Here is a 26,391-nt window from a genome sequence, read left to right as displayed (position 1 = left end):
TAGTTTGCGATACAGTCAACTGCATAGACTAGCCTTAATATGTAGGCCTACAGTTTGGCTTTTTAATAAATATAGGCTACATTAACGATTTTACTGCAAATAGACAGAATACGACACATAGCTGAGCGGACTTCTTAACAAATAAAATAAATACTAATATAATAAAAATTATGTGGGTTTGGAAATTTCATAAACGGCCCCAGGGAGAAATGTCAGTTTGTTGTCGTCACAAAAACTTGAAGCACATTATTACCATTATCTAACTATTATAGCCTACCAATTTACGAATAACATTCTGATGTTCAAATAATGTTTTTTTAACGAAATATAATTAATTTTGTTTTATATTTTATACTCTTTAAAATCGTGCATATTTCTTATTTTATATTCCAGTTTATTAATCTATGAAATATTCTTAGAAATCTCTTAAATGTAATAATATATTAATAGGCAAAAAAAAAAAAAAAATGTAATTAAATCTCAATACACTCGATACCAATAACAGCCCTGGTAGGCTAAATATCGACCTATCATTTTTAATCGCTAATTTGTCAGACAGTTAAAACCCAAACATCATGCAAGGTTTCAGCGTTACAAAATGTCGATACATACTCAGGCCACATCTCTTCCCTCCCCTCTGATCTGTAAACTTTCAGAAGGTAGGCTGTGCTCTGACTGCCTATGAGGAGAGCAGGAGCCAAACCTGCCAGCCCCTCAATTTTCTCCACTTCCTGTACTCAAGCAACTGCATCCCAAAAGAGGGGAAAAGTAGGAAATATCCTGCAAACGGTTCTAAATAAGGCGTCCCGACGAACCGCTCGCGCTCGGCGCGTCTGCTGCCGCTTTACTGACCCAGCACGAATGTCAAGACTTGCTTTAGACGGTTTTATTACTTTACCGATCGCTATTGATTGTCTGTACGGAAGGAAACGGCGACCTGGGTTCACATCAAATCGATTTTGACCGCATGGGATAACACATTTGTACCAGAAAACGCTTAAAGCAATCTGAAGATATCGAAAGAGAAGCTGAAGTCGTCAAATGTATTGGAAAAATGAGGCTTTGGCCCCTCTATCAGAGGGAAATCAGTTTCTCTCCGAAGGAATTCCCTCAAAACAGGTAAGACTTTTACCGTATCCTGTTCAAGTGTGGATGAAAATGCAGTTATGCTTATTATTCTCCATTTAATTGCATGGATAGAAAAGGCTGGTTTCAGCGGAGAAGTAGCCAACATGTTGCTCGATGTGAAAGTCCTCGGTTTCATCTCCTGCAGCCTTTAACATCTTCACCTTGAAGTGATGTCACGAGAATCAGGATCTATTCTGAATAGTGTGATTTGCGGTCCATCCTCTTCACATGCCAAGTCTGCAGAGGAAAAAATTAGATTTTAATTACTGCCATTAAAAATCAAATTTGCAATTCTTTGGGTGGCCCGTTGCTTTCTCTGATTGGCAGCTGAAATTGACACTCTAGGGTCCTCTTATCGCGAGCATTTCAAGCTATTTGTAATTGCAGGTAGTTTATTTTTTTCAGCTCCCTGGATTGCGTGGAAATACGATTATGGGAAGAGGCACGGGTTAAGTGTGGGGGAAAAAATCCAAATTGAAATCGCTTCATTAAAACAGAGGCTTTTGTCGCGAGGCTCTCAATGCACAGTTAAAAGCGTTTTTATTGTTTTTTGACGCATATATAGAGCAGGGACCATGCCTGACATGGAGCACTGTGGCTTGACTGTGTTGTAGGTGATCTCTCCAGATTCGCACAGCACACCGGGAGCATCACGCTGCGTGGACGGACAACACGGACGCGCGATGGTGAGTGTGCACGAGGAGCGATAATGCGCCTTCGTTGCGTCCCTGCGAGTTCAGAGAGTTTTGCTTTTGCAGAAAAGGCCTTCAGCCACAACAGAAAGCTCTCTGCTGATGTAATGCATGTTGGCTCTTATATTACTGCGCTTAGAGAGCGCTTTAGATGTCACTGAATTTCCCCGTATATGTTAGAAAATATTGTTTCCGAGTTGACACGACTATTTCAGGCTTTCCTACTTGAGAATTGTTTCGATTTTCTTTATAAGTAGGCTAATTAAATTCGAAATGTTCGAAAAAGTGCAGCAAATCAATGTGACGTATTTTTATTTATTTATTTATTTATTTACTGTTCTATGTTTTCAGTTTTACATTGGGTTGATTTTTTTTTTTCAACAGAATATTCCTGTCAATAAAAGAACCTTCTGAACGTCATGCTTATCGCGCTTTTTCCTCTCTGGCTCTTGCAGTCGCAGTCTGACGGAGAATCTCACAGGTCTAATATGGAGAAAGACGACAGTCCGCCCTCGACTCCGTCCATCTGCTCGCCCACGTCCACCGCCTCCTCCGAGCCGTCCACCGGGAAGAACGTGTGCGCGAGCTGCGGTCTCGAGATCCTGGACAGATATCTGCTCAAGGTACGAGGGCGTGAGTGTGTGTTTGTGAGTGATATTAGTGTTGGGACTGGAGCTTCTGAATGACTTTTCGTAAAACGCATGCAGACAAAATTAGTTGGAACGATATAGTAGCTATAGCATACTTTGCCTGAATTGTTGCTTTTGTTAAAAATATATATATTTTAATTTTGTTTATTATTAATTATTATCTGTATTAGCTCTCATGTTTGGGGTCTGAGACAGCGCGGACAATTTTATAGATCGAAAAATATAGGCTACTTAAACGTGATTGACTAAATAATTGATTAACGTGTGATTTTGTCTAATCGTATAATGATAACTGATTCTAAACAGATTTTTGATTAAACGCTTCAATAAAAAAATGTTACATGAGGATACTTATGTTTTGGGTATCAGAGCCCTTGTTTATGCCTATGAGTAATTAAAAAAAAAAAAAAAATTAATTTGTTTTGTTGTACTTTCTACAATGTTTTTATTTTATTTTTATTTTTCTTGCTAGGGTCAGATGGATCAGAAGCAGAAACGTTATTAGAACCAGTCATATTTCTGAAAAATGCATGCCAACTTTGATATGGGTTCAGGTTTCTGTAATGTCTGCGTGTGTTTTGATTTGGTCAAAGGAGCATTATATAATAATGTGAACGGGAAAAGAGGTTAATTTCGAAATTGCTGTTATTTTACACAGCTTCATCGTAAAAAAAGTAAATCTCAGCAGAATGATGGATAAAAATATTGCGATTTTTTTAAAACTACGGATATAGGCTAGATTTAGATTTTTCAACGAATAAATTGTCTGCATTTTGCTTAATAGAAATGAGCAGCCGTGTTTAGTGGAGATGCTGACAGGATCGCTGTGCTCCAGCTCGCGTGCATGTGCTCTCGGCCTGCTTGTTTTTCAGGAAGTGCGTGTGTTGCGCGTGAGCGCGCTGCCTCTGACCGTCGTGTTTTGCTCTTTTGTGGAAAATAATAAAACAGTGCGTGAGTTTATGACAATTTATTCAGGATGAACAAACTTGGATCCCTTTTTTGTACACTTTCCTTTTTCTCAGTTCTTGGGGTCTGAGAGCTTAATTATACTTTTTTTTTTTCACACACAATCTTTAAATAAATATTCCTTAAATGGACCTCCCGTGTGTTGTAAATGTTCCACATAGAAGACATGGTTAAAATCTTAATTTTAAATCCCAAATAGGCCTATCAATAATCACATTTCAAATACCAATTATTACAAATTTCTAAGACGGAGTATGTTGCAAGTTTCATTAACATGATTAATTATAGCCTACATTTTTATATATATATTTTTTTTCCATTTGCAACATAGAGCAAAATAGGCTACTTAATGTGCATACATCTGCATTTATATTACATACACCTTTGTACACAGCGCAATTCAAATGGCATTTTCACAAAATATTTAGCAGAATCGAATTTTAAATCACAACTTTAATTCTAAACAAATCATTTCCTATAGTAGCCTATCACATAATTATGTGGCAGTCATTTTGAGACTGTGCATATAGAAACGTGTGCGGTTCGATTGAATTTTAATGCACATTGACATTTCATTTTACAACATATGCACGAATTTTATGAAATGCAAAAAATACAAGTAGCCTAGCTTACATAAAGGTAGCCTTTTAAAAGAAAAAATAAGCTAATTTCATTATTTTGAATTGTTGTTGTTGTTATTATTATTATATTTTCATTTTGGCTGTTCTGTTTGATACAGGTTAATAATCTGATCTGGCACGTGAGGTGTCTGGAGTGTTCCGTTTGCAGGACGTCACTACGTCAACACAGCAGCTGCTACATTAAAAATAAGGAAATCTTCTGTAAAATGGATTATTTCAGGTAGGGTAAGTTTTTCACTTTCTGTCCTCAGAAATATCAGGTGTGCATATAAACGAAATACTGCCTAATTATTTATTTACAGTTGAAAATGCGTGTCGCGTGGTAGAGTTAAATGCTAAAATACTTTTTCTTTTTTTTTGGCTTAAAAAGTAGCAATCTAATGTTTACCGAAACAAATACATATCATTACGTACTACGCCGTGTTTAATTAAGTTAATTGTCTAGTTATAAACTCAGTGAAAAAAGACCTCATACAACACTTTAAATATTGCTAACATCATGAACCGAAATATTCATATCAATCGATTTATTAGAAGTATTTGTAGCCAGATTATTTATCATTTAGAAAATATTGTCTTCTCTAAAGCGCCTTTAGAACTACGTTTTATATTATAATCGTAAACAAAAATGATTGATCTGAGACCAAAATAATAAAGTTGTAGCTTATTCTAATTAAATAGCTATTTTACAACTTAAAATACTTTCTGATTCAGTCATATTAAATCATATTTTTGACTAATTTAGATGTTACCACATGAAGCACATTTTTGCTGTGTGCATTGGATTATGCAAAAATAAATAAATAAATTAAAATAAATAAATCTTTTACTGCCCACAAAAGGATATGGTGTCAATAGTTATAGCTAATGAGAGGTATAAATAGTACTTGATTATTAGTAGAGTTAAATTTGCCAGTATTTCCTTGTATGCGACTGAATAGTGTTAGAAATCAAACACAAGTCACATAATTCAATCTCAGAAGTATCAAGCTCTGGTTTAGATCCAGTAATATGCTGATGGGAAGGCATGGAGTGAGGGAGATCCGACAGGGAAGTTGTGAGATTGCATTGAGGCTAGAAGGGCTGGGATATGGCATGATTGCAGAGCACTTAGCGAGGCCTGTGAATGGCAGTGTGATATTGGCCAGCCTTCCCTGCTTATTGCCTGTCAATATGAATGACTGGCCCCTTTAAAGTCAATGCTGTTTTGCAGGAGAGGGTTTGTTTTCTACGTTAAGGCCAATAATCTGAAGAGATGCTCCTCAAGATGGTGCATCAATGCCTTGATCTTCACTGAGCAACACTGAGCGGTTGTGTTGAGTCTAGAGCGTCAGGATCTCTCAGGCTGTTTATCCATGATTACAAAACTTTGAGAACTTTGGCACAGAAGATGTAGAAAGGAATGCAAGAAAACTCCACAAAGTGGATTTGATAGGGGATTATGTTATAGATCTTTTTATGGAAGAAACCATATTCTGTAGATGGCGAGTTGTGGTTTAGTACAATAGAAATCTGAAATGACGGCAGTTCAATGAAATGGACAAGGGTTTTACAAATTCTTACAAATGTTTAATATATAGTATTGTATTAGCATAAATATGCAATTAATTTTCATGTTTCTTTTAACTGATCTTGAAATTTAAAGTGTGATTTGTAGCTTAACGAATAAATAAAAGCAAAAGATAAAATTCAGATAAATTGGATACCGGAAATTAGCATTTATTTTATTTTCCAGATGTTTAAAATAGCTATATATACAGTACATACAAAAAGTTTTTTCTTTTAACTGTATTCTATTTTTTATATTAATGTGATATCAAAAAATATTAATATATATCAATGTTTCTCAACAGTTTTGTATGTCAAAGCAGCAGGGGTTTATGTTGGTTTTGGCATAACAAAATGCAGCCTCGGATTGAAGCGTTTTTCCCTAATTATCTGAGTTTATCAGGAAACGTAATCATATATATTGGTAACGGTTTTTTTACATGGAATTGCAGGAACATCCCCGGCAGCGAAATACTGATTGACTCACGTTTGCCTTGAAAAGAGACAGTAATAGCTCCATGCTTGTGGAGTCGGTTCAGTGATCTGAAGTAGACTGAACATGTATTTTTCTCCAGTGGCATTGAAACATCCCTCTTGTTAAGTCTTCTGCAAATACAAATGTTTCTTGGTAGGCCTACATAAGCGGATTTCACCTTGATAACCCTTTATATATATTTCATATAAAGAGTTTGAGATCATAACCACTAGCAGTTAGCAGAACGCAGCATTCGACATAATTGCTTGAAACTAATTCTGTACATTTATCTCCACACTCTTAAAAATAAAGTTCTTTATTGGCATCGATGGTTCCATAAAGAACCTTTAACATTCATGGAATCTTTTCATTCCATAAAAGATTCTTTATATCGGAAAGTTTCTTTAGATTTTTAAAATGTTCTTCACACTGAGAAAACAGTGAAAACCATTTTTCAGCCCATTATTTATTTAACTGGACATAAATTTATCCCTAAACTGGTTTTAAGTTTAGATGTCATGCCACATGGTCAAATTATTCTATGAATCAGTTTGATTAGAAATTATTTGTTTTCTTTGGCCACTAACATAATAAGTAGACTTGTGATTGGTGAACCTGTAGCACAGGCTCATGAACATGATGCCATGTTTGTCTTTGGCAGCTGGATTGTTTCGCTGGTGCTGCACAACACTAATAAAAGACGGCCATCATATGCTTGGAGGAAAAAGGATCTCCATTGATTTCTTGCAAAAAAAAGAAAAGAAAACATAAGGAGATATGTTTCATTTGTGTTAGTCTCTCATCTGGGCCAGATTGACAGCTGCTCTAATAGAGTGTAATTACAGGAAATCAATGGGGGTTTGCTGTGTATGCGAGGGGGGCAGATCTGGCGGTAAGGGTCAGAGCGGAGACTGTACCTACACTAAAAAGAAACAGCCACAAAGGCACGAGCATCAGGCCACACAGGAAGTCAGAGGAGGCTGTTAATCAGAGGAACCAAAGGATAAGGACAGGGTGATGGAGTAAGGCGGTAACCCGAGTGGGCTTGTGTGGAGCTGCGATCGCTAGATTTGGAGGAGATGACGTACTGTAATGGCCATATGCGCATACAGGACTCCTTGTGTTTAAATGCAAACAGAAGTAAACAGAGCTTGTGTAATTCATAACTTGCTGGAGAATGCAGGAAATTATACGAGTGACTGAAATTACAATGGCAAAATGAAATGTGTTTTTTTTCTGGTTAACAGAGAAAAATGGCTTCAACATGGATATGTTTGAGAATAAAACTTATATATATATATATATATATATATATATATATATATATATATATATAATTATTATTATTTCTTTCTGTAGATGAGTGCTAAGGTTGCTAGGTTGTCCAAAATCTCATACTATCTGCTAGGTACTACATTTGGTTGGATATTTTGTGAACAAAAAAAAAGTATGTTTTATATAGAATAAATTTTTAGCATGAATAAAATTCAGACATCTGGCGTGTTGTTACTGTCATGTGACCTACGATGTCAGTTGCGTTGCTTCCATAGACTGTATAAAAACATGGACGTAGTGTCCGTGACGTCACCTGAAGGTTTCTGAAGAGCGTTTTTGAAGCCTAAAGTGGACGGAGCGGGCCGTCGCCGTCTTGGCAGCACGTCACTCCCGGATAATCGAAAATGGGCAAAGAGGTGGGAGCTGGTTGCTGAAACCATGCCCACCTAGCGCTATGGCGGTGACAGCAGCAATCCACCTGTCACTCAAGTGGCCACGCCCTTAATTATGCAGTAATTTAAGGCTTAATATAATTTAAACAGATGAGTTATAAAAAAAATTCACCCCCCTCACAGTTGTCATGAAGGGCAAAATTAGCTATATAGACCAAAATCATGTTTTGAACCATGCTGTAAACGTTTTTTTTTTCTGCTGTAAAGTTGGGTATTTTAACATGGGGAGTCTATGGGACTGACTTGCTTTTGGAGCCAGCCTCTAGCGGCCAGTAGATGAATTGCAGTTTTAGTCACTTCCGTGTTGGTTTCACGAGAGAGACTGGAAGTTTGCCACTTGGTTGCTTCACTGCCATCCACAAATCCTGTCCCATGGCCTCATGGGATAGTCCATAGAATGCGCACTTCAGACACTCGACAGAAGTAGTAGATAATCCAGGTACTGTTTTTTGAATACTATAAATTTGTAGGTACAACTCTTTTCAGTACTGTTTTTCACATACTATTTTACTGTGGAAGTAGGCTTTTTCAAATGCATTAAAGGGACCTGTGTGAATTTCTTTCTTCTGTTGAACACAAATGAATATATTTTGAAGAATATGTTTAACCAAACAGTCGCTAGTAGCCATTGACTATCATAGTATTAAAAAAAATACTGTGGAAGTCAATGGCTACCAGCAACTGTTTCGTTAAACACATTTTTAAAATATCTTCTTTTGTGTTCAACAGAATAAAGAAATTAATACAAGTCTGTAACAACAAGAAGGTGAATAAATTATGACTAAATTTCATTTTTATATATATATATATATATATATATTTTTTTTTTTTTGGCAAACTAGATACAAGTCTCTCTTATGCTTTCTTGACATGGCTGATATGTGTCTACCTTGTTTCTCGGACAATTTATCATCCACCAGGTTTCGCCAATGCAATCGCTAAGGAATGGAAAAGCATACCTCAGAAAGTCGTAAGATTTGTGGTATTATTTATGCCTGTTGCACAAGCAATAGAATGGGAAGAGTAACATACCAAATTCACGGTTTGGGGTTTTGAAAAACCACCATGAGCAATAGTAATAGCGATGTTTGCCGTAGCAAACACCACTAATATGTCTCAGCAGTCTCTGAGAGGGAGATTTCCCCCAGATTATAATACTCCAAGAGTATATCAAATTTAATCTAGCGAATTTCTACTTCCACAAGCTTCTCTTTTCCAGCCAAAGGTGAATTCCTTCGATGCTGAGGGAAACGCTTTGCGGCTGCAGGAATTTTCCTCGGCGAGTTATGATCTGCAGGACAGAAATAAATCCAGAATAAGCACAACAACGCACAATCAGACGTGCGGCAGATCTGAACAAAAACAAAACCCCCTTAAGATCTTTATGGCTTTTCTGAAAGGTTTTGCGGTAAATGAACTGCCATGACAGATTACGGCTCCGTTCCACAATGTTTCTCCTCTAAACACATGTCTGAAATGCATCATTACTCAAACATTGTATTCTTTGTCTGGGATGATGCTGTCAGAATATGGTGTGCAATGTACACAGAAAGCCCTTTGAATGCTTTATGCAGGCATTAATACGTGAGGTGTGTTTTATGTGTCGATACTTTGCACATAAGTGGACTGTAAATATTTTTTGATTCAGGTTTGTTTTTGCTTCTTGGCTCATCCTGCATCCAAGTGCTGATCGGCACAGACAAATTATTATACATACACACAAGTGCCGGTCCAAATTTCCTGGTTTGTTGAGCCCCGGGGGTCTCCCTGGTGGGCTATGATGTCATTTCCAGTGGATGAACGCCCTGAGGGCCTCACTGTGGGACTTTCGGGGCCAGTGTCATCATTCTTCAGTAGCGTATACGGGGGAAACATGCATGGCTATCTTAATATCCCGTGTTTCTCTGCAGTCGGAGGAGGTTGTGTGTGACACTTTGTTTACACAAGGGCTCCCAATGACAGAGATGAAGAGGTGGAGGGGGGCTCAGATTCATGCCAAAAAAGGGCCGTGCCTGGCCATCTGCAGAGCATTAGTCTCTTCTAGTCCTCTCAACACTGGATCTCTCTTTGGTCACCCAAATGTGATGTCTGGGTCAAAAAAAAAAAAAAAAGGGCATGTTCAACCCCGTCCAGCCAAAATAACGCTTCATTATGGCAGTACTTGCTGTTGGTTTGTATCGCCACAGGGTTGTTTATCGAGTCCTGTTGATAGCAGGATAACAGAAGAGGTGCTATGAGCAACTACATGGCCATGCGGTTGCTGAAAATGCAGGGCTGAATTAAATATGGATGTATGTGGTTTACGAATCACATTTGGCTGAAAATGTGATGATTAACATCAGCAGTAACACCAATAACATGCAGCATCTTAACTCCATTTCTGCATCAACTGTGCAGTGTATTGTATAATTAGATATAATTAAACCGATGAAAAACGGAAAGGGCCAATCACAATGTAGTGTGCAAATAATTGCAATAAAGAGAACCTATCGCATTCGCAAATATTTGAATCACATCATGACTAATGGTGAATGGCAGATATTCTAGTAATGTAAGTGAATAAACTACAGAATAAATAAATAAATAATCAAACAAACAGATAGATAGTACAATAATCTGGAATTTAAAAAAAAGTTGATTGATTAAACAAAGCTAAAAGAAAAAAAAAAGAGTTTTAAGTATGTAATGTAAGCAGTTTCAGGTTAATTTATTGCAAACAATTCTCTATTTTTAAAATTATATATATATAAATATATATATATAGAGAGAGAGTAAAATTTATTGCAGAAAATGTTTGATTAATTCTAACCTTTAAATTCAACTGAAAAGACATTATATATTAATGTATATATAATAATTATAATGTTAATTACAATTATATACATTTATAAATTAATATATTGTAAGTAAAATATATTGTTTAATATTATATAGTATTTTCATATAACATACTATATATATATATATATATATATATATAAAATACTACAAGCTAATTATATATTTTTTCAAACATTTAAAATATATAGTTTATTATATATTATATAACATTAAACAATGCAATATATATAATACATGTATATACATATATTATATATGTATATACACATACATATATAATAAATTAATAATATTTTTAATTATTAAAATATATTGTTTAATATTGTGTCATATATTAAACAAGATAATATATCACTACCTTGCCTTTATTAATTTACATATGTCTCTAAATTAGATCTCTAGTCCTTTACACAAAAGAAAAAGTGAAGGTGCTTTAAAAATAGACAATCGTACATGTATTACGCACTTTGTTGGATAAAATCATGAGTTTATGGATCCTATCAGCAGATATTTCCTGTCGACCTGCGGTTCAGAGAATTACTCGTGGTTTGTTTGTGCTGAGAGTTTTACAGCCGTGTCTGACACGCTTAGCGGTTATCTTTTGGACACGGTTCAGCCTATCTGTATTCTGTCTTCTGCCAGAGAGAGCTTTCTGTGGAGAGAGAAAATACCTGTTTCACTGTTAAACTGCCTTCTATTACATATTCAGAACAAGAAGCAAAATGCACAAATGCGTCTATCATTATACTAGCTTATGGGTTGTAATACTAAGCACATGCGTAACATGTTTAATTGTTTATTGAATAAGTACTGATGCTCAAGCCCTTCTCTGTCTCACAGTAGGTTTGGTACAAAGTGTGCCCGCTGTGGCCGGCAGATCTACGCCAGCGACTGGGTACGGCGAGCCAGAGGCAATGCCTACCATCTGGCCTGCTTCGCCTGCTTCTCCTGCAAACGGCAGCTGTCCACAGGCGAGGAGTTCGGGCTGGTGGAGGAGAAAGTACTCTGTCGGATCCATTACGACACAATGGTGGAGAACCTGAAACGGGCTGCTGAGAGCGGTACGTGTGTTTCAGATGCATTTCACTTTAAATCTCCTTCATCTGAAAAGTTTTGGTTTTAACCACTTTTCCTGGGTTTTCACGCAGGAAGCGGACTCACTCTGGAGGGGGCGGTGCCGTCAGAACAGGACAGTCAACCAAAACCGGCTAAAAGGGCACGAACGTCCTTCACTGCAGAACAACTGCAGGTAAGATGATCAAACAGTGTCTGAAATGAGGAAGCAAAGCCCTCTTTATGCTTTTGTTCAATATTAATTCATATTTCAGTTCCATTTAATGTTTTAAACACATTGAAACAGCTTTTTCACGTGACACTATCAGCAAGCAACCAATATTATAATATTAACCCTATAAAGCCTATTGTATCATATTTGATATAAGGTCTCTAAATGATCAACATGATCAAAACTTCTTGTTCACAATCTACTACATGCTTTCTGTCGTCTGAGTGATCGTTTATTCTTAGCAAGTAAAATGCCTTTTAGAATAATTGCAAAAACATCCACCTCCAGGCTGTGGTTCATGAGTCTTTTTGCTTTGAAATCTTGACTGATTTTATAAAGTTAACATAAGAATAATTTATATTGTTAGTATTTCAAGACGAACACTTACTGGACTGAAGCAACTCAGGTTTACTTGATTATCCATATATCACTTTTTAGAAAAAAAATTTTTTTTTTTAAATAGGAGTATTAAATATGATCATCAGACATTTGAGGAATTTATTTGTTTGTCTCTCAATCATCATTGTACTGCATTGCATTATATGATTTGACATAACAACACTGCACAAAATTGCACATTTTTGCTCAGTTTGGGCTTCTGAATAAAACTGAGGGGTTTTTTTTCTCCTTGAGTGTAAGCTCCATATTCTCATATATCATACTGTATGAGCCATAAAAGCCTGACGAATCAAATATGATACTCAACAAAAAACACATGCAATCTCTTTGTCTAAATTTTCAATAAACTGTTCCATTAAAAAAAAAATAATAATTTATAATTAAATTGTTGATATTATTTTTAATATATTTAATGTATAAATTCTTTACAACTATGCATGTCCCTTCAGTAAATGAGCTTATGTGAGACTTGTTGCATGCACAGGTAATGCAGGCGCAGTTTGCACAGGACAACAACCCTGACGCTCAGACCCTGCAGAAGTTGGCAGACATGACCGGACTGAGTAGACGAGTCATACAGGTGACGAAACTCTCTTAATGTTTCCTTAGTGCTTCATGCTTCCATTCAAATGAAATAAAAAGAGACCGCTTATCTTGACAGACGGTTGTATTTTCATAGGTTTGGTTTCAAAACTGCAGAGCGAGACATAAAAAGCACACTCCACAGCACAGCGGTCCACCTCAAGCTCACCCTCAGGCCCGCATGCCCCCCTCGCTCCCCGACGAGCTGCATTACTCCCCTTTCGGCAGTCCTGAGAGAGCACGCATGGTGGCCCTGCACGGGTACATCGAAAGTGAGTGCTTCCTCAAGAACTGCTGTTATTAAAGCCAAAGGAAAGAAAACTGTAATTCAGTGGCACTTTTCATTTCAACTGTTACTGATAATAATATAAAATGTCAATAATAATAATATATAAAATGTATTTATTTTTGGGTAATACTTTATTTTAAGGTGTCCTTGTTACATGTTACATGTACTTACTATTATAATAACAATTAATTATGCATAATTACATGCAAGTAACCTTAAGACAAACCAAATCCTTCCTCTAACCATATAGTAAGCACATGTAGTTAATTAATATTACTCAGTACTTATATGTATATATATATATATACATCACTTTAACAAGGGTACCTTAAAATAAAGTGTAACCTTATTTTAATACACATTTCTGGTCAAAAGTTTGGAATAATCACATTTTTAATGTTTTTGAAAGAGGTCTGTTATGCTCACCAAGGCTGCATTTATTTGATCAAAATACTGTAAAAACAGCAATACTGTGAAATATTACAATTTAAAATAACGGTGTTCTATTGTAATGTAGTTTAAAATGTAATTTATAACTTTGATGCAAAGCTGTATTTTCAGCATCATAACTCCAGTCTTCAGTGTCGCATGATCCTTCAGAAAGTCATCTAATATGCTGATTTGCTAATCAAGAAACATTTCTGATTATAATCAATGTTAAAAACAGTTGAATTGCTTAATATTTTTGTTAAAACTGTGAGAAACTACCATTCAAAGGTTTAGGGTAAGTAAGATACAAAAAATACTTGTATACTTTTATTCAGCAAGAATGTATTAAAATGATCAAGTGACATTTATAATCTCACAGAAGAATTCTGTTTCAAATGAATGATGTTCCTTTAAACTTTTTTATTCTTCAAAGGATCTTGGAAAAAACTGAATCATGGGTTCCACAAAAATATTAAGCAGCACAACTAAAACGATAACATTTTGATCAAATATTTCTTGTGCAGCACATATTAATGTGATTTCTGAAGGCTCATGTGACACTGAAGACTTTAAAGTAGTGATCATTTTTTTCAAACCAAACTGGTGGCATTTTTACTTACGTTCGCCGATCTAAAAATATGTAGAAATGAATTAATACAGATAAAGATTAATATTATGGTGTTTTTATTTTGTTTTGGTTTCACAGGCCATCCATTTTCAGTGCTCACTACACAGAGCCTCCCTCATCAGGCCATGACGTTACCGCAGCTCCCTCTCAGCCGCTAACACCCCCGCCTCGCACTGACCCCTGACCTCCTGCTTCAAACCTCCGTCCCACAGCGCCGACCCCAGAGGTCGGATCTGGCTGGAGGAGAGGGTCACGGTCCCTTTTGCTCTTGACCTCTGAACTCGCAAAGAGAGAGACTGTTTCCTTTCTCTGGTTTCATTGGACAGGATTTTATTCACCTGCATCTAGTCACTCTCGGTTAAGGAAACCCGCATATGTGACATGTGAATTTAGGACTTTGTCACCAAGACCAGGATCTGGACTTTTGAAAAAAAAAAAAAAAAGACTCGAGCACACACTGTAAAAGACTAGCGCTCTTGGTGCGTCCTCTCTTCTGACAGTCTCATCTGACTCGTGTTCAGCGTTTGGAGACTCAAAAGGAATGTAAAGTTACCAGCATCAGTGTTAAACATTTAGATTGAAAAAGGCAAAAGCACAAGAAATGTGGATGGGAAATAAATGGCATTGGACCAGGTGGTAAGACAAATCTGATCTTTTTTTCCTTGCCGAAACACACCACGATTGAACATGGAATCTGTACTAAGCCAGTGAAATGAATTTAAGCTACAGTTCAGTTCACTTTTTCTTGCTTTCTTGTTCTTACACCCGTATGCAAAGCATATGCGTTTCCTTGGGCCTAAAAAAACAGCAGGCTTGATTTGTCCACATATTTCAATTTAAAAATAATTGTACTTCAATTCCTTAAAGGACTTAAAGTCCATCACTTAATTGTAAACATAACTGCAAATTGTTTCTGCAATTATTTGACGACATCTTGTTTTGAAAGCAGATAGTTTTAGAAAAGTGAAATCGTTTCCTTTTAGACCCAGGTTAAATGTTAAATAATAATTTCTATAGTTTAAAAAGATGTCAAAAGCTTTTATTTCTTCCCTAATATTTATTCGTTTCCAAAATGAATTTCAATAACTCTTGTCATTGCAGTTTACCTGCAATCATAGACTACAAATGACACTGATCTTAGTGTGAGATTATTTCAAATCAAAAACAGTGCTCTGAACATTTCCTACAAGAAAATGTAAAGCAAATATTAAACTTGAGGATCAAGAAGGGATTATCAATGACAAACAACAGTATTTTGTGCATAAGAGGAAGACTGAGACTAAAAAGAGCACTTGAGTAAATTGTAAAGATGGCTACATGTAAAGAAAATGTACATGTAATGTATTTTTATTTAAGCAGTGTCCTGACTTTATGTGGGAGACGAAAGTGTCTGTGTTTCATTGTTTTCTTCATACATGTGTGCCGTATATGCCTCAGCTGTGACGAGGGAGCGGGAGTGTTGTATACTAACAGATAGGAGCTGTGTACAGGTCTGAAACCGGGGGAAAAGTCTGAAATTGTAACTTGTGTTCTGAATGGAGGACAAGGCCTCTAAATTCTTGTATTTATTATGACAGGTAGCCTGTAAGCACTTTTCCCCACTTCCACATGTCTGTTTTGTAAAAAAAAAATAAAAAAAATAATTAACTATTTCTTTGGCTGTGCATCATTTTTTTTTTTTTAAATAAATGAAATTAGTTAAAAAATGTAAATGATTAAATCAGATTATTTTTTTTGTATATATATATATATATATATATATTATTTCAAAATTACCAAGGCACCAATTGTTAAATACTTCATGAATAATTCAAATAAAAATTGACAAAATAAAGTTGACAATGAATCAGAATATCTGTAGTTAAACAAACATCAATATTACATTTTCTCTAAAAACAGTTTATTTTATTATTATTTATTTATTTACATTTATAACATTTCTTGAAGTAAACATATAAATATGTTTCATTCACTGCCATTGCATTCCCAGCACAGTGTTTTTTTGCAAGGGAACATGATGACAAGTTAGGATAGGCTATTATGACATATGCTAAATATTACAGGTAACAGATAATCCGAAAAGAATATCTAGATGTTGTTTTTTTTTGGCACTTTAAGTAGTATTTTTGCCCTGAGATCTGGTTAATTTCTGTCTGTGGTATAAATGCATGGGCCAGTGTTGGGTCTGTGTGCACGAGTGAAGCAGGAAGCAATCAGAGGCTGATGGAGGAGCTGGCAGGCCCTTCACGGGCCAGTGTGTGCAGTAATGACTCCATCACTGATTCCATCACCATCACATACAGGAATTCCCTGTCAGTCCACATCACAGGAATGATCCTGTATCCCGTGTTCTGTTTCAAAAGACCCACTGAGACATAATATTTTACTAAACTATCCTCTCTTCACTCATGCACACACTTTTCTTTAAATGCAGAAGATTTTGAATCACTTATTTTTTTTCGAGCCGAGCAGGAATCTGACTCATTCACGTCATTAGAACACTGAGCTGTATTCAGCTGTTGAATGTTTTCGCAGTACTGGTCATTTGCTTGGGCAGAATACAGCAATGATGTAACATTTCTTACTTGAGTTTGTACCCAAACCCACTATTAAGTATTCAAACATAATTTTGTAATTAAAATAAACTGTAAAGTATGTAATGACTTTTAAAACCTAAACTCACTCAACAATATTTTATTCTTTTGTGGTTTGCTATGTAGCTGTTCAGTTGAGATATTTTTCACTTATAATAATAATAATAATAAAAAACAGAGAATAAAGCACATTTAATGCATATGCTAACTGTAGCCTATATTAAAACATTTTTAAAAATATAAAGAATATATTTTGTACATATAAAGCTTTTGCATATAGATACACTTATATCACTTAATGCAAACTCATGTTTTATTTCTATTTTTCCATTAAGCATTCATTCATATTGCATGATTTCTGTGGGTTGCAGTTTTGCAGATGTCAGTTTGGTGATAATTACTCATTTTTTAAATATATTTTTAATGTGATAATATTTTAGGTTTAACTCTTAGTTCAGTTTTGGAAAAGAAAACATTGACAAAACTAATTTAAAAAGCACAAAGCTGCATTAATATGTCATTATAAACCATGGCCTGCCCGTGTGTGTGAGTGTTCTCACTTCTCCTCTAGTGTGTTGCTTCTTGGACAGCGGCCAATAAACTCATCCCAGCTCTTCCTGCAGGTCTGCACGATCCACTCGTGTTCTTGGTCGTCTACAAGGGCAGACAATACATATTTCACTCATTTTGATAAAGAAAAACGCTTTTTAGATTCATAATAAAAGCAAGAAATCTGCACGCGTATAGCACGCTTGTAAATGAGATATGCCTACGTGCTATTTTTTCCTTTTGAAAATTGTTTGGTCAAAAATCGAGCTCCAAAAGGCATGTGTCAAACTCATTCATATGCGGTTAAAGGCAATTTACATTTTTTACGTGCGGGATTAAGACAACAATTATGAAAATTCGCTCTCAGCAGCCTACTTCACGCGACAATCAATCACTCTCTTTTTTTTCTTCCCCTTCCCAGAGATGATTCCGCAACCAAAAACAGTGGATAATATACTGGTTTTTTTTTAAATGGTTAAAACTGAAAGGAGTTGCTAATTGCGGAGTGCGAGGTAGTTCTGCTGCTGGTGCTGAATGTGAGCGCGCAGCTGCACGCACTTGAGCGCTCACCCCCATGAACGTGGCGAACTGGGCCCATTGTTGAGAACAGGTCTTAAGCTCTCCTCTGATTGTCGGTAATTGCACGCGATGGCCCTAAACGGCCTCTCCACGCGCCTCCCGCCACTTCTACCTGGCTCCCGCGCGCGGGCAATTGAGACTTTTCCAGCACGCGACCGTTCCATTCTGCGACAGCTGCATGCTAACGCCTCACTTCATTCAGTCGCTCCCACCTCACGCTCTCCACATGGAGGTCACACTCGAGAGGAACATTTCATCACTATTTTAAACCAGTTAATACCTCCGTGGACGCTTCAACCAATGGCTGATGGACAAGGTCGGTCTACAATTACGTCTCGGTAAACGAGTTTTGGTAAATGGACTGAGTTCGCACGGTTATATTTGCACGAAATTAGCACCTCAGTGCTTATTGTTTGCCTGGCATTCATGCACTTGCTAAATTCATAGGCGAATACAATCCTATTTCAGAGCACACGTGTCACTCACATCAAATCTACTACAAATAAACCAACCTCCGTATCAGTTTTCGAGGGCTGAAAGGGTCTGTAAATTATACTTCTGACATGCGATTTACATGACAGTAGTGTTTCAGATTGAACTGCGTTACAGGTAAGTCTGTGTGTCCACCGTAGACGTCAAAAAAAGTGTACAAAAGCAAAGTTCTTATAATATAGCATAACAGCATCAATTCAACAAGCACTACAACAAAATACATCTATAGGCCTGAATATTGTTCCTGCTGGAAAATTTGTTATTTGTTAACAGGCCACAGTCTTTTTATTTCAGTGCAAAGTTCTGTCTTCTTGACATCTTTGGGGCAATTCACAATTTCATAAATAGTACAAGTCTTAATGGCCCCTCTCACAGGGTTCCCACTGTCATGGAAAAATGAATGTTCAAATTGTGTTTTTCAGTAATAGAACTGTCTGCTCTATACAATATTTTGAATGCAATTTCTATTAAATGATTTTTTTTAAATCCTTGTCCAGTAACCACAAATGACTGGAATAGTCACTCATAAGTCATTCACAATTGCACATTCATTGTGGGAATGCTGTTTAAAGAACTGTCGTAGCCTTCATACGTCCTCAAACTTTGCTGAAATGCATCTCCTTCAGTTTCCGTAACCCATATAACCATCTATTTGTTTTCATTACTAATGTTTAGTTCCTTCTTCTTGCAGCTTTTTTAAAATTCAGATTTTACCCTTATCAATTTATTAGCTTTTTTTCTTGTCTTTTCTCTTCATTTTTCTTGTTTGTGTTAGTCGTTTTATACAATCCCTGTTTTTGGGACTTTATTTTATTTTTTTTACACTTTCCCAACATTTGCCCCCCCCCAAATGTATTGCAGTTATGTGCCTGTATTTTGTACAAAACAAATTATTTCTTTGTTTCTAGTAATAATCAGTTAATTGAGCTTCCTCTCCTTCTGCTCATGTTTAGCCCCCTCACTTAGGTGGCCTAACAAATATGATACACAGTCTTCCACGATCAAAGCCCAGGAATCAGAAGGAAAGCAGTAATTGTACCTTGTTAGAAGGTGTTTATCTTAATCCTTAAAATACAGTAAAAAAGAAAAGTGTTTCCTTCCAGAGCTGCACTTTTTTTTTTATTAATGGCTTTAGGATCTCTGATCATCTGAAATTATTCAAAGGCTCGAAGAGCTGAGTGTGTGTATCCTCACCAGCTGGAGGATCATCTCCTGACAAGGTTTGATGTTACATTAAAACAGTGACAAGTTGATCAGGCCTAGGCTGTTTTTAGACCATGAACCTTTAGCAATTATCACAGAAGCGGGAAACCACTGCAAACCATATGGCCGTACATCTTCCGGCTTATGTTATGTGTTACCAAAGAACATGCATTAAAACAAGACAAATAGTGTTGTTTAAAATGTTTAATCACTATCAAATCTCCAAATATTTAACAGGATAGAGCAATATAACACACACACAATATACAATAGCCCAAAACTTTCATAGACTAGGGATCTAAATCATATCTATAGAGACTAGAATATTACGGAAATTTAGGGTGGACTTTTTTTACTTGGGCCAGTAAGTAACCACCTAGCAATGACATTGCAATGCACTAAAAACCACCCAAACACTTTAGCAACCTAATAGCAACCCCCTGGCAACCACACAACATCCACAGTGGAGTTCTGCATTGGCAATCACCACTCAAAAAACTATAAAAGTAACTTTCAGTATGAAAATACACTGTGGATAGTACTAGATATGGTCCATACATTAGTATGTCTTGACAGGTCAATCAAATTTAATTACTGTAAATGGAGTGTATCAACCTCCTTCGCTCATTTACACACAGTGTTATTAAAACTGGTTGTAAACAGGATTTCCAGTCATATCATAAACTAAACGCCTGCCTCCTACTGCCGGCTTGGCTCCAGGTAGTTTGCTACAACCGAGGCACCCTATGTACTCCCTAAAGCCTATAATCCTGCTACCTCAGCTGGGCAAGGCTCATTACAAACGTTCTGTATAATGATGGGCTTTAGTGACACCCCCACTCATGTTTCAAAGCCTTTCTAGTCAGGAAGGAACCAGAGGAATCATCCCATGTTCTTATAGCAGTCTTCCAGGCAAAACTTCCTCTCCAGGAATCTGTGTAATGACAAATAAGTGTGTCATTATGGAATGATTTGGGTAATGTAATTAAAACGATTTTTTTACATTTTCAGAAAAGAGTACTTCCTGTGCAAAAGATGACCCCGTAATGCAATGTGATTGTGAGTTGGTTACTTACTAGTGAAAGTCAAAAGAGCCGTCCTCCCAAGTCTCTAAGCTGTTCTGATCCCTAGATATGGCTTGGGTCCTTCCTTTAATGCAAGTCACTAAGTAAAAAAAAATTGGGTAAACTCAGCTGGAGATGGAGGTAAGTGCCGTTAAGTCAGTTAAAAAGGGGCATCATACAATACAGTGTTCTGAAAGGAACTCAAAATATCAAATACTTTTTATATCCTCCGACTGGATGGGATCATAATCTGACGAAAAAAAAACTAAGGGTGTGCGCCCATCATGCACTACAAGATTTTTTATGATATGTCAACTCCAGCTGCATCATACTTGGCTCTGACATTTGGCTGCTAGTAGTGACTCATCCAGACTTTAAACTGGGGCAAAAATCTGGGCAAAAGTCATTTTGGTGTATTCCAGCTCACCTCTCCTCAACAAGCTGCAAGATTTGAGGTATTGTTCATCTCCGCAACACAAACGGTTACACGCCAATGTTGAATACTTGGGGTTGGAGGTTTAGAAGAGACAAAAGTGAAAGAGCAAATACCACTAACTATGTATCTACTGTTATTTTGGTCATTTCAAGGGATAGTTCACCCAAAAATGAATACTACCCCATGATTTACTCACCCTCAAGCCATCCTAGGTGTGTATGACATTCTTCTTTCAGATGAATGCGATCAGTTATATTAAATAATGTCCATGCTAATCCATGCTTTATAATGGGAGTGCATGTTTCGCTTCAGAAGGCCTATATTAACCCCTCGGAGCCGTGTGGACTTCTTTTATAATGGATGGGTGCAATTTTTTGGACTTCAAATTTTGGGCTACCATCCACTGCCATTATAAAGCATGGATTAGCCTGGACATTATTTAATATAACTCTGATTTTATTTGTCTGAAAGAAGAATGTCATATACATCTAGGATGGCTTGAGGGCGAGTAAATCATGGGGTAATTTTCATTTCTGGGTTAACTATCCCTTTAAATGTTTTTCTTTTTGGTCATATAATTGTCCCTTTTTTTGAAAAGACAAGTTATATGGGTATACAGTTACTGTGCTTTGGTGTGCTTGGATTGAAGACAAAGGAATCTGGTCAACTAGGGCAGAAGAGGACATATGGAGGAGACCCAGTCTGCCTTGTACCCATCTCAAGGGGCAGTCCGTCATGATCAGCAACCATCAGCAACCGCTGCTTGTAATAACCCACCCTCCCTGACTTCAAATGACCAGTGTGTTGAGATTCTTCAGGGCTTCCTCCCATCTGCTTTTCTCGTGCTCTCCAACCAGCTTCAGAGTTGGCTTACAGCCTGGGCATTTCCGCAGACCTTCCTGTCCAGCCTGGGCTGCTGCTGCCTAGGATTGCCACCCCCATCATGCCTACCTCCTGGATCCTACTGTTTCTCTGCCTCACAGCTGTAGTTGAATTTGTCCCTCTTTCCTCTCCTCCCAAAAACATCCTCACACAGGGAATGTGGTTCCTCTTCGTTTGCCTCTTCAGCGTCTGCGCCCTCTGTGATCCTTCGTCCTGAAGGGAAGCTACTGGCAATAAATTCTGTCTTCACACCCATTTTGACAAATGCACCATCACCTCCAGGCGATAAAAATAAATCCATAGGATGCACAATATTCCATATTGTAATACGTTCCAGTGTAAGAATTGCCATTGATTTATGTTTGAATAGGAATTCCGCTATGAAGTCTATGTGAAAAATCTCTCAATTCCTGCTCCGTGGGACTTAATCAAGACATCATGTTTAATTGCCATTGGTCGGACAAACAGATAGCAAAAATTCTAAGCAGGACCAGGGATTTAAAGGGATAATTAACCAGCAGTCGTTCCAAACCCGTATTAATTTTCAGATTTTCAAATTTTTTGGTGTTTTGAACAAAGAAACTCATGCAGGTTTGGAACAACATTAACTAATAAAAAATATTTATTGATATAGGTTGAGCCAATATTGTTATGTTGAGCAGTCATAACTGGTAACTACGGCTTATGGGATATGTCCACTTTATTGTAAGTGGCTTTGGTTTGAAAGCTTCTACTTACAACATGAATGTAAATGCAAATGAAGTCTGTGATGTGGACTCTTGTGGAAGCGGGTGGGCTTTGGCTCTGGGAGTCATAACCAGGATGTGGTTTAATGTGACAGGTCTGCACTCTTGTGTAAGTCTCGGTCTCTGATGTTTGCTCTCACTTTCCAGCCGCATGTGGTAAGGATGTAATCCCAGAGGCCTGGAAATTATCTGATCTGAAGACTGAACAAGTACCACACTGACGCAGAAGTGACAGTGTGTTTGCTAACCCTGAAAAGAGGCATGGAGTGACTGACACATGGAAATGTGTACGAATATACCAGGCACACAAATAACTGTCCAATATAAAGACACATATCAGTGTAACTTGGAAGTTAAAGTTCAAAACACTGAGACTGTGCTAAGCTAGGGTGACCATATGTGCCATTTTTCCCCAGACATGTCCTGGCCGAGATTTCTATATTGCTTAAAATATCCAGGTTTTGGCTTTGTTTGCGCTGCACAGACTGATCTGTGTTTGACATCAAAGTACTGTGAAAGCTATACAGAGTAGACGGCTCCTTATGCTTTCGAATCACACTCGTGGTACCAGTTCTTCAACCGCTGCTTCAAGTCGAACACACCATGTACGTGCATTTGACATGTTATTGGTCAAACTACTTTTCGATCACTAACTTCAGCAAGTATGAAAACAGGAGAACAAAGCCAAAACCTGGATATTTCAGGTAATATAGAAATCCTGGCCAGGACGTGTCTGGGAAAAAGAGCACCTTAGCTAAGCTCAGAAGTAATATCAATATTCTTACTAATAGTTGGTCTCAAAGCAAATAGATACAGACTGGCCACAAACACTAAATGGCTGGAGATTGTAACACTTTGTAAATGATGGGTGTTTTAATTCTACAGAAATCTACAGTGACGCACGGATCCTGTTTCTTAACAATATCAATAAACAGCTTCCAATTTACTCTGTTATGAGCTCTGCTTTGCAGAAGAAAATCTGTATGCATTTTGATACATAACTCTTCTGACATCTGTTCAGGATGTGTCTGTCTTCCTATGTTATAGTAACTGTATGAAATAGTCATGCAAGCTCACAGTCAGACTGTGACGAAAGCTGGGGCTGCAGATCGTGTTGCATGTAGTTGCTTTAGACAGTGTTTACCAAATTCTGCATCTCACAATAATGGAAAATACAGCAAACTGCCAAATAATTTCCAAGCAACCTTCCAAATAGAGATACCTGGATATGAGAGCAGAAAAAATAGCACAGCAGCTAAAGATGTGAGTCTGACACATGTATACATAGGCCAGTACTAAAAAATTAAAAAATGCAGATGGAATACATATAATCATATGCAATATGGCATATTGATAACTACTGCAGATAAATCTAAGTAAAACTAGCCAATGCAAACTACAACATGACATGCTAATCTTTCTGGGTTTGTGCACATTAACACATTTGACTGGTTATGTTTTATGTGCACATTACAGAAACCGCACAAGCAAATATACCATAACACATTATAGGTTACATTTATAGAATGTAATTCTACTGTTTGCTAATGAGGGTAATTATATTTTCACAATAAGCAAATAATAATATATCATGCACTTCTACTCAGACTGCAAAAATAAATGCTAGACTCTAGACTACTGTTCAAATGTTTGGTAAGATTTTGAATGTTTTTTTAAAAACATTCTTGAAAAAAAAATATATAGGAAAATCTGTAATATTGTGAAATATCACTACAACTTGAAATGACTATTATTTTAATATATAATTTATTTTATGTGATGCGAAGCTGAATTTTCAACATCATTACTCCGGTCTTCTGACATGATCCTTCAGAAATCACTCTAATATATTGCTCAAGAAGCATTTTCAGAATTCTTTGAATAACAGAAAGTTAATGAAAACAATATTTGAAATAAAAATATTTTGTAACATTATAAACATATTCACTGTCACCTTTGTTCAATTTAATACAACCTTGCTGAATAAAAGTATTAATTTCTTTGTAAAAAAAAAAAAAAAGAATCCTACTGACCCCAAACTTTTGAATGGTTGTGTAGTTATATATTTATTTAATACTGGCCCCTTAAAAACAATTATATATAGCTTGTAGCTTTCTCAAAACATATACAAACATAGATACATTCAATAAATTAATTCAGGTAACGAAAGGATTATTAATTCCACAACGTCTTCTAATCAATAACATGTCTTGGTCTTGTGCTGATAGGGGTTTCTGGCCTCCTATCTATAAGGCTGACATAATGAATTCACCTCAAATCAGAGATCCCACGTCGGGCACTGGGAAATGTGTTTTACATTTTCCTTGAAAACAATTCAAATGACTACAGCACAGAGGCATGTCTGCCCGAGAGAAAAGACCTACAGATGAGTTATCTTACAATCTCACAGCTCAGTCTTTAGCCCTACACTATCTACATGCATTTAGCTAATCCATTTATGCCACTCTAATGCTTGTGGTCTTATGTGTTCCAGGTGGAAGGACCAAAGGCAAATGTCTGCTAAAAGGTACTTCAGATCAGAAAAAGATATATATAAATATATTGAGATTTCATGGAACATTGTGTAGGAAATTGTGAATGACTCGCAGACTACACACACTCTGTGACACACTTGCAGACTAAAATTTGCTCTGGCACTGCATGACGCATTCTCTTACCTGTGTTCCTGAGAAAATTGCAATCATAGTCTTTGACGACTCTAGTGCTGGGATCATAAAAGCCATCGCCGCTGTCATAGCAACCATCAGGGATGGCCTGCAGGGGGTCCCGATCAGTTAACAGGAATTCTCCTATTCAAAGACAGACTTGTTTTCTTTCTTATATTTTTAGAGAATCATGCTGCTTAGCTATAAATGATCACACACAATAATTCCAATAATTTCAACCATACCTGCTGGTTTGAGCCCATTACACCTCTCAGAGAAGAACCGCCTGTCTTAGTAATCCCAGTCCGTCTCTTTATACTCCAGGCCATCAGAAAATGTGTACCTTCCCTATGTGTAACAAAAATATTTAGTCCAAGTATTTGGACACTTAACACACAGACACACTTAAAAATGTAATTGCATTAAATACAAAATATCAAATCAAGTGTCATCGGTTCAAATGCACTCAGTAGCAGACTAACCACAGGTGCAGCTCAAACCATCAACTACCAACATCACCCATTAAATGTTTACAACCAGAATCTTGTACTTTTTGTCTTCAATTTAATCAGTATATCCATTATTTTATTATTGTAAATATGTTAGAATATATTTTTAAAACTTTGTTAAATATTGCATGTTGTTGCCAACAGCTATACGTTATTAACATTAACATTAGACCTCTTTGCATATTCCTTTCTCCCAAGTTCCCTCATATTTGCTTCCATTGGGGAAATACAGCACTCCTTTTCCATGGAACATTGATTCACTTCGTCCTTATTCTTAAAATTACTGAATCTTTAATATATCAATCAAGATAACTGCTAACTGATATGAACATATTGCAAAAAGGAAATTATTATTATATTATACAACAATGTTGTTGTTATTAGAAAAGTA

At 36.7% G+C, this 26,391-nt stretch overlaps 2 protein-coding genes across 4 annotated transcripts; one reads left to right on the top strand and one right to left on the bottom strand.

Moving 5' to 3' along the window:
* The first annotated feature begins 807 nt into the window (after positions 1-807).
* LOC109079163 (LIM/homeobox protein Lhx6-like) lies at positions 808-15,931 on the top strand. 3 transcript variants are annotated; one of them, XM_042764789.1, is made up of 9 exons: positions 808-1,119; positions 1,743-1,814; positions 2,276-2,443; positions 4,176-4,297; positions 11,512-11,729; positions 11,817-11,917; positions 12,837-12,932; positions 13,032-13,206; positions 14,359-15,931. In XM_042764789.1, the coding sequence occupies exons 1-9, from the start codon at positions 1,042-1,044 to the stop codon at positions 14,436-14,438; spliced, it is 1,110 nt and encodes a 369-aa protein (XP_042620723.1). In that variant the 5' UTR covers positions 808-1,041; the 3' UTR covers positions 14,439-15,931. The 3 variants fall into 3 exon arrangements, with proteins under 3 accessions (XP_042620723.1, XP_018949875.1, XP_042620724.1); XM_019094330.2 differs by having other exon boundaries at positions 11,509-11,729; positions 14,359-15,929; XM_042764790.1 differs by lacking the exon at positions 1,743-1,814 and having other exon boundaries at positions 985-1,119; positions 11,509-11,729.
* Positions 1,115-26,261, bottom strand: LOC109079164 (MORN repeat-containing protein 5). Its single transcript, XM_042764794.1, is given in 5 exon segments — positions 1,115-1,365; positions 17,435-17,528; positions 25,504-25,635; positions 25,737-25,839; positions 26,173-26,261. Coding segments are annotated over 5 exon segments (423 nt in total). The 5' UTR covers positions 26,254-26,261; the 3' UTR covers positions 1,115-1,352.
* Positions 26,262-26,391: the final 130 nt, after the last annotated feature.

Source organism: Cyprinus carpio, chromosome A10 (genome assembly GCF_018340385.1).
Source record: "Cyprinus carpio isolate SPL01 chromosome A10, ASM1834038v1, whole genome shotgun sequence".
Lineage (NCBI taxonomy): Eukaryota > Metazoa > Chordata > Actinopteri > Cypriniformes > Cyprinidae > Cyprinus > Cyprinus carpio.
The sequence above is the reverse complement of the archived record's forward strand: the minus strand, read 5'-3'. Positions and strand labels throughout refer to the sequence as shown.